Source organism: Biomphalaria glabrata, chromosome 3, assembly GCF_947242115.1.
Source record: "Biomphalaria glabrata chromosome 3, xgBioGlab47.1, whole genome shotgun sequence".
NCBI classification, from domain to species: domain Eukaryota; kingdom Metazoa; phylum Mollusca; class Gastropoda; family Planorbidae; genus Biomphalaria; species Biomphalaria glabrata.
Window position 1 is genome coordinate 12772176 of NC_074713.1, and position 9483 is coordinate 12781658.

Consider the following 9483-nt stretch of genomic DNA (forward strand, 5'->3'; position numbering starts at 1 on the left):
GACCTAAACTAGATCTTTCTTAAAAAAAAAATAAATAATTTTTTAGAATGGAGATAGGCCTACCAATCTAGTAATACTGTTTGTATAGATCTAATATTATTGATTCTAAATAAGCATCAGCTAGGAGTCATTTCCACACAAGTGTCACAAGTGACAAGGGCGGTAAAAAAAAAGTGAGTAGTCTATAATACTAATAGAGTCTAGAGTTAGCCTAGACTGCTTAGAGTATTTATACGTTTGTAAACACTTTGGCGCGATCTTTTTTTTTATTTATAGTTCAGTAATGGCAATACCCAAAAAATCTTATAAACTTTTAATCTATAATAATAAGTCTATAATAGAGTTAGCCTAGGCCTAGTCCTAGTTTGGTGTATTAACTGAGACAGGTCCATGAAAAAAAAAAAAAATCATGTTACCCGTGGCACTGATGTTTGAACGCCCACCCTTTTTTCCCTAGAAACTAGCAGGTTACTTAGATCGAGCTAGACTTGCCTATATTAGTATATATAGAATAGATCTAGATCTATATTATTAGTATATAGAATAGAGCTATAGAAATCCATATCTATCTAATGATTTCTAATCTATATTATATTAGTATTTATTACAGCTGCAGAATAACACGAACTGCCAGATCTAGATCTGGGTATATTTTAAATATATTTGATATATTTATATCTATGTATATATATATTATATTTATATTTTAAATCTGGCATTAAATTTTTAAATGACGTTAATTTTAATTTACAAACAGACATGATCACAGACATGTGTACCTGGTGTAAAAAATGCATAGGCCTACTTAATTTTTATTTAACAAGTGGACACACATTATTATAACCACTAAATATAGATAGGCCTACATCTAGATTAGAACAAGTAGTTTATTTAATTTGGACATTACATGAATTCGGACATTCGCTGTTTTTGTGGTCATTAAATATTTATTTTAATATTTATTATAAAACTAGCGCGCTGTATAATGTGCTTGTCCATATAGGTTAGGGGTACAAATATAAGTAGTCATCCTTATTCTCCTTAAACTAAAGAAGATTTTGATACTTCATTTTCTTTTCTATGTCAAACCATTGTAAAATAATGCGCTGTCAAAGTCAAAACTTTGAAATTTCGGCCTATAGGTGTCAGAATAGCATAAACTACTCTAGTATCTGTTGCACATACATATTTTAATTATTTAAAAATCATACAAATATTTGTATGGTTGGATGTCTATGAGAATGAAAGAATCTATTTCTCTAGCTAGTAGTACCAAGTAGCTAGTGTTAATTCATTTGTGAATTTTAGGTTTTAGATTTTAGAGTTTTGGCACATCAGCACACTTTATGCCATGTTGTGTTGTGAATTTTATTATATTTACTAAAGGTAATTGACATCTCTGAAACAAAGTTCTAAAACAACATGGCATTAACATTAACACTTAACAGTATGTACATAATTTATTGATTTATTGATTTATCAGAGACTTTATTTGACTAAGGAAAAATATAATGATTCAGAACAATTTTGTATTCTTAAAACCCTTTATTTTCAACCTTTCCTTAACTAACCTAAAATTTTAATTGTAAATAATATATAGGTAAACTGTACACAGGCCCTACTCCCTCAACAAACAGTGTATGGCTGTATGGAATAGCTAAAAAAAAAAAGGCACAGTATTTTTCCTTGGCACAGACTGCTAAAGCGCGTACATAACAGTAGCCAAAAAGCTTGCTAGTTGAAGAAGAAGAAAGAAGCATTGATGTTATTAACAAGATTTCTATTCTTTAAAATATGGCTCTGTCAATCAATATTTTGCTCATTATTTAAATTTGTATTAACAAAAAACAACTAGCATATTATTTTTATTTCAGATGAGTGTTGAATATTTTCCTGGATTGGAAGAAGAGGCCAACAAGACAGGAGAAATATTGATAGATGGCGCCTCCATCATTAGCTTCCCTATATTTAAAGAAGATTCTAAATTTAGTATGGGTGATATCAGCAAAATGTCAGTTATGGATTACGGGGACGAGTGTTTCCTACTGAATAGTGTTCTTACACTCCAAGAATGCAAACAATTTATTGATGATGGTGAAGCCCTGGGATTCAATGACATTCTTTATTCTCATAAAGATTACAGAAGCTGCCAAAGGTAATAGTCAGGAATATATTATATCGTTACTTTATCATCATTATTTGACAATTGACTTTTTCAGTTCTGATGTTCAAAACTATGTCACCTTTTTTCTTTTACATTTATTGTTGTCAAAAATTTATTATTTTTGGTTGTTGTCAATGCTGGTGACGTGTTCAGAAACATATTTTTGTTCTCATTGGCAGAACACTCATATTTTCACATTGACTGACACTCTTGATTTTGTTCAATGTTTTAAAACAATGAAAATGTTAATGATTCCTTAGTATTATTAGTGTCATTAGTATCACATGCATTGTCTCAATGTATGAAAACTTTTTCTTTAAATCACTAAGTAAGTTGTTTTTCCCCAATATTTTACATTTTCTGAGGGTATAAATTAGGAAAACATTGAGTAATTCAATTTAGTTGGAGGAAGGCGACTGGTTGTTGTGCCAGTCACATGACATCCTCGTAAACCCTTGACAATAGAAAACTATGACCTTTACATTATCTTCCTGCAAGGTCTGAAAAGGTGTATTTTGTGTAATTCAAGGGTGACAACTCATGATCTTAACTCTGCCACCTAGTTGTGGTCCTTCTCTTGTATTTTAGTTGTGATATATTTGTAATGTAGATCCTTTGAGTAGCAAGCAACCTAAACTAGACTATTTGGTCTTTCTAATATTAAATGACGTAAATGATTTAATATTGTGTAATGATTGAGTCTTTGTTTTAATGTACGCAAAATGGATTATTTTTGTTTCCTTTCAGACTCTCATTCCAGAGCACAGAACTAGCCACTCATCTCTGGCAGCGTATTCAGGGTCACCTAAAGTCTGTAGTTATTGACCAGGATCCACATAATCTTCATATTGAAGGAGCTCCATTGTTAATGCAAGGAACTTGGGTTCCCAAAGGTTTAAATAATGTAAGTGTTTGTGTTTCGTTAACACATACTGGTACTATTATGGCAGTGTTTCTGAAAACTTTTCCTGGTGGCACCCCTTAAATGGAAACAAATTTATTCAAGCCTCCTCTTAGCCAGCTTGGGGCCTAGGGACTGCTGTAGGATTCCGTATTTGGGTCATGGGGGGGGGGGGGCTTTGTGAATATAATGAAAAAAATTAGAAAAGAAACAAGGCATATAATTATAAGTTAAATTTCTGATTTTATTATATTTGCAATATGTTTGTAATCCAAAATTTACCTAATGAATGTTCATTGAACCCAGTCACTTTACATAATTTGTAAATTGTAAATTAAGTGTTTTGCATATTGGTAGTTGCATAAAGTGCATGTTCAATTGTAATAACATAACATAGCATAGTACAAAAGTCTGGAGAATTAGGACCATTATGACATAAGAAGAATCATATTAGCAGAGACATTTTGAAATGTCTCCTCAAAATTTTTGAGTTGATTTTGTTGTAGACACCTCTTGCCATAATGGTATACATTTTATAAGGTCCTCATTAGAACATGAAATGAAAAATGTCAGTTATTAAGAGTAACAAAAAAACTAAAACAAATTAATTCCACTTATCTTATTCATGGTAAACCAGTAACACAGACTAAAAAAGCAAAATACCTAGGTGTTATAATAAATGAAAAACTTTCATGGAATCCCCATATTGATCAAGCTATCAAAAAATCAAACAAAGCATTAAGGTTTATTAAAAGAAATTTCTATAAATCAAATAAGAACATAAAACTAAAATGTTATTTAACCTTGGTTAGGCCAATAATAGAGTATGCATCCTCCGTTTAAGAAACTGGAACAGATAAAAAATAGAGCTGTGAGATTCATAACAAGCGAATATTCACATTTGACTAGAGTAACACCTTTAGTAAAATAAATTTAGAAAGCCTTCAGGACAAAAGACTCAAAAGTAAAGTAGCAATTATATATAAAACACTGAACCATAATCTTCAAATACAAAAAACAAAATTTAATAAAATACTCTGAAAGACACAAAGATAAAGGCACATTCCTCATCCCATATTCTAGGAAAAATTTGTACAAATACTCCTTCTTCCCTAGTGCTATTAGAGCATGGAATGGGTTGCCTGAGCTAGCCAGGAAAACCAGTGACTTGGCAGAGTTTAGGTCATTGGTTAATATGCATTACTGAATGCATAACACGTAGGTCGTAATTATCTTCTTTTTTGTAGTAACGTCTGTATTATATAAGATAAGATAAGAAATTACATCTCTTACTTAAAATATTGAAATTTTTAAAACTTTGATAATATTGTCATTTTATTTATTTGATTAATATTCAAACATGGAGGATAACTGCAATGACAATATGATAATTTATTCTACCAGCCCCCCCTTCCCACATTTGTCAGGACGTTGTCCACCTCTTTAGAGCACGTCATACCCCCTTATAGGGACATGCCACCCAATTTGAGAAACACTGTATTACTGATATTGTTTTTATGACTTGATTTCAATAAAAAGCAATGTGATTTTCTGGTCAGATTTTCAGACTAGCTCGTTATAAACCAGGTGGTCATTTTGCTCCACATAACGATGGCTACTTTGTCCAGTCAGCCAGTGTAAGGTCACTCCAGACTTTCATGGTCTATCTCAATAGTAATTTTAGCGGAGGGAGTACTAATTTCATTGACCCATCACAGAAGTTATATAAGGTACTAAACACATTTTTGACTTATTGAGTAAGATCTGTTAATTTACAATAGAAAGAAAAGAAAGTGTTAAAGACATATTTTTGTGATATTCTTTTAGTTTTAAAATAATTGTTTTATGATGCGCTTAAGTTAGCTCCTTAAGCTTTTGTTTCAAACTTCAACATTTTCCTCTTTGAAAAAAAAAATTGTAAGACTGTTTTATCTCTTGTATTATGACGTGAGTTTAATGTCAGGTACTGTGTACTGCAGATTTTTATGCTGCATATATGCTAAATATACAACAAATTTTTGTATTGTAATTTCTTTTAACAATGTACTTCCAGTAGGTTTTACTATCAATTTATTTGAAACTTGAATCTCTAGGTATATAATTTTTTTTTGTTGCCTGGCTCATGCAGGGTTCTGATGGAAAATATTGTGCTGAAGAGAAAAATATTTTATGTCGAATTCAACCAGAAGAAGGTCAAGCAATCATTTTTAATCACAATCGTTTGCATGAAGGAGAAAAACTAAAGTAAGTTTGGTTGTGTTTTTCTTTCTATAATGTAAATATAAACATTATAATATATCCTTGTTCTAGTTTAGACATATCTAGCTCAGCAATTATTAAATATAGTGATTTTTAGATAAAAACTAGTAAATATGAAGTAAACTTTACTCCTACTAAGCATGCTTCTTTTCATGACTGACTTAGACTTAGATTCTTCCGCAACATTTGGCACTTGGGGCAGCAAGCTGTCTCTAATAAAGATCTTTCAAAGAAGTTACCTAATTTAGAGCAAAAAAAATATTCTAAAAATATAATTATTTTAATCGTGTAATACTCAAAGAAAAGATAAGCACATCTACTCTGTCTTCTTTTTCTTAATTTGTTTTTCATTTTTATATTTGTCATAGAATACTTTGCAATTAGCTTAACATTTTCAGCTCAAGCACAATTTGATAAAGTGCTGATGCATCAAAAACATCAATAAAAATTCACAAACTACATCATGCACCATTTACTGTGTCAAATAGTGGGTTCAAAATATTTGACAACTAGTTTATTCTATAAATGAAAAAAATTGTATTTCAATTTTAGTGAATGTATAGAAAAATATTGTTTAATTGTTTTTTCCCCCTCCTATTCCAGTGAAGGCCAAAAATATATTTTGCGTACAGACATAATGTATGAGAATGTCACTCCTCCACACTTATCCACCAATCAAAATGAAGCTGTGTTGCTGCTACAGGAAGCTGATAGACTCGAGGTAAACTGTTTCACTCTACTATGACTTGCATACATGTTTATTACATTACACTCAGGGTTTGTATGCAGCCTGTATAAGTCGAAATTACAAAATAGTGAATCAGACTTCAACAAGTAACATTCAGATAAATAAGTTAATTCCTTCTTGAACATTTGTTCAATGTCTTTCAATTGCTTCTAACAGAAAAGCAATCTTCTTCAAGACAATGATTTTATGCATTTTGTCTATAGCCCTGTCTTATGCCAGTCACTGTCTTCATGTGAGGCAAGTCATTTACTAGACTAATGTTAAGTCAACAAAAGGTTGATATCATGTGAAGTTTTAGAGGCAAACACTTTAGTATCATATTCAGACCTGCTCCAATTCTTTCCCCTAACAGGCTCTATAAAAAGTATGCTACTGTTTCACTTGTTGTAAAAGAACACTCAACATTTTCTTTCTAAAATGGACAAAATGAGCTTTATCCTTTTGGGTGTTGAAGTTTGTAGCTGTGAAGCAAAAAGAATAATTGATAGTCAGTAAAAAGTAAAAAGATTTGCTAAACAAAAAGTTGGAACTGATGCAAACTTAGCTATTATCTTCAGCTACTCAACAATGTAAGAAGGTTGATGATTATTGAAAATAAGATTCTGCTAATTATTGTCAAGAAGAAAAAGTTTCTTTCATTCCAAAGTATTGAAATGGCTGACATTGAATTGACTGAAGAAACTGGATAATTCTATATAGCATTAAAGTTCTGCAAGGAAACTAGACCTACAGCACACCATCTAATCTGAACATAAAAGGGCTTTACAAAATCTTTTCCTAAACTTAATTTTGTTGGTTTGAAATGTTCCTTCAGGATTGAAGATTATTATGTCCTATCCTAAACCTCCTGAAGGATGGCAGGGACACAACAGGCAGGGTTCAAAGCTGGGACCATTGAAACAACAGTCCATAGCACTAACCACATGACCAGACATCAATCCTTAGCATTGTTTATTCCAAAATGACACGCTTAGGCAATGTAATTTGCATTTTTTTTCAAGTCAAACTTCAAGTAGTCTGATCAGTATCTGGAAAATACAGATCTCAGATCTTTACCTAGTTTTAACATTCCATTCCAGTCCAATATATTTATCAAATATGTAATGACACTTGTTTCAGTGGTAGTGCTATACATATTTATAAACTCAAGATGTGGCATCACAACAGAATGCTTGATAAACAAAAACACAAAAATTTGTAATAAACTCATAACATCTAGATCTATGTGTAATTTTTGTCAGAACTACACACTTCTTTACATGTTGTCTATATAGATTCAAGTTTAAATTGACTAGCAAAAGTTTTATCATAACATGAATCTTACTGAAAATGTCCTGAATAAAAAAAATGTAAACAAACAACTTTATCTCTAGGCTGCTGGTCAATGTATGGAGGCCATGGAACTCTTTAGAAAAGCTTACAAGCTTTGTCCAGAGCTGGAACAGTATTCAACATCTTGACATTGAGCAGGAGTTGAACAAGAATGCTGGGAATCAGTTCAGGGGAAACAACTTTCCTTCTTCTGCATTTCTAAAATGGAAACAACTAATAATGTCACAGCAGTACAATCATTTTTTTTTAGTTCTTGTAAGAGTGTAAGGAAACTTGTGTTTGCACACTTACATCATTATATTCCATTATATTTCAACTTGATTCAAAATGTTTGAATTTATCAAATAGAGACCTGAGATTGTGCCTAATGAAAACAATGACACATAACTAAGGTTGTGTTGTCTCATATCTCTATTATGATAAAATCAACAATATTTTGACACCTAAATATGTTTACAATGACGTTTCCAGATTTATCAACTACTTGGTTAGTTAGTAAGAGTTACATTTTTTAAAGTAAATCCCTAGAGTACCACTTAGTAATGGAGGCAAGTGCTTGAAAAATCACCTTATCCCTTAAGTCTGTTAAACTTTTGGGGCTTCACAAAAGATCTTTTGACCATCTTTCTCCATTCCTATGTCTTTTACCTTGGGTAGAATTTCATTCAATGACAGGCTTGTCCATTCTTTTACGTTGTCTTCACATTGCTTTCTCTGTCTACCTCTTTATCTTTTTCCTGGTACTGTTCCCTGAAGGAAGGTCTTTTGCTAACCCTGAGGACCTTGTGAAGTATCCATAGAGTTTAAGTTTGCATTTTTTTTTACAGTGGTTAGCAAGTCATCATGGGATCCAATGGCTGTATTCTGTTTCATAGCTCTTCATTTGGGAACAGGTTGAAAGATCCCCCCCCCCCCCCCAAAAAAAAAATATATTTTCTAATACAATTCTAATGTAAATGTAATGTGCTGCCACATAACAAAACAATATTTAGTGATTTTTCTTTTTAACACTTGACTGTGAAATGATTGAAATGATGGTCATTGATGTATTGTTGACTGTCATTGATGTATTGTAGATTGTCATTGCAGACAGGAAATGTACAACAAAATGTTATTGATCAGTTGAAATGTCTTCTGCGTGTTTACATCTGTGTTATTTTGTTGAATATGTTTCTTCAACCAGTTATGACAAAGCTTAGGAATGGTCCATAACACCATGATTAAATAGCATGCAACATTTATACATTCCATGAATATCTATCTGTTTTAAAAATGTGATACAACTATAATTTGTTTTACAAATTGTACAAATATTTGTTCAATCTTTACAACTTTTGTAAATAAATGTATTTTGTCCATATAACAAATTTAAAAAAAAGTTTCATTATTAGAAATAAACCCACATCTCTTTTTATGTTCTAATAAGTGGTATAACTTGTTTTTATTTTATCTCTTATTTAGATTTACATCTACCTTGGACTACAAATCATAGCTGATTTCAGTCTATTAAAAAAATTTGTTGAAAGTTTTCATTCAACTTTGACACCATTTACACAGGTCAATGATGTCCACCTTTACATGGCCTCAAGGTCATCTTCATTTCTCACATGCTTGTGGTGGGCCACATCACTGCAAACAATTGTTGACTAGAATGGAGCATAATCTTTACATAATGTCCTGTGGGTTGAAGGTTTGAGGGTCTGAAATCACCATATCATGGGCTAGATGTGACCTGCTGGCCGTGGTATCCCTGGCTTAGAAGATGTTTATAATGTGATCATTAGGTCTAAAAATAGAGTATCTTGAACACATCTCATCATGAGCCTTAACATGCTTAAATCTGGTCTAGACAACTTTGAAACTGTTATTTCTGAAGTATTAGAAGTCAAAGGTTTATTCTTATATTAAATTAAAATACAAAGGCAGGAATAATATATAACAAATACATAATTAATCTAAAATAAAACTAGAGCTGTAATTTGTTCCACGAGGAACGTATTGGAAAGAAAATGGTGATTTAATTATTTAACTCTTCTTGGAAGTTTTTTAAAGGGAGATAGCTGACAAGAATATATCTCA

At 31.6% G+C, this 9483-nt stretch overlaps 1 protein-coding gene across 2 annotated transcripts; it reads left to right on the top strand.

Moving 5' to 3' along the window:
- Positions 1-8831, top strand: LOC106078906 (uncharacterized). 2 transcript variants are annotated; one of them, XM_056024185.1, is made up of 7 exons: positions 1-173; positions 1875-2155; positions 2912-3068; positions 4625-4795; positions 5194-5309; positions 5928-6045; positions 7446-8831. In XM_056024185.1, the coding sequence occupies exons 2-7, from the start codon at positions 1875-1877 to the stop codon at positions 7530-7532; spliced, it is 930 nt and encodes a 309-aa protein (XP_055880160.1). In that variant the 5' UTR covers positions 1-173; the 3' UTR covers positions 7533-8831. The 2 variants fall into 2 exon arrangements, with proteins under 2 accessions (XP_055880160.1, XP_055880161.1); XM_056024186.1 differs by lacking the exon at positions 1-173 and adding an exon at positions 628-646.
- Positions 8832-9483: the final 652 nt, after the last annotated feature.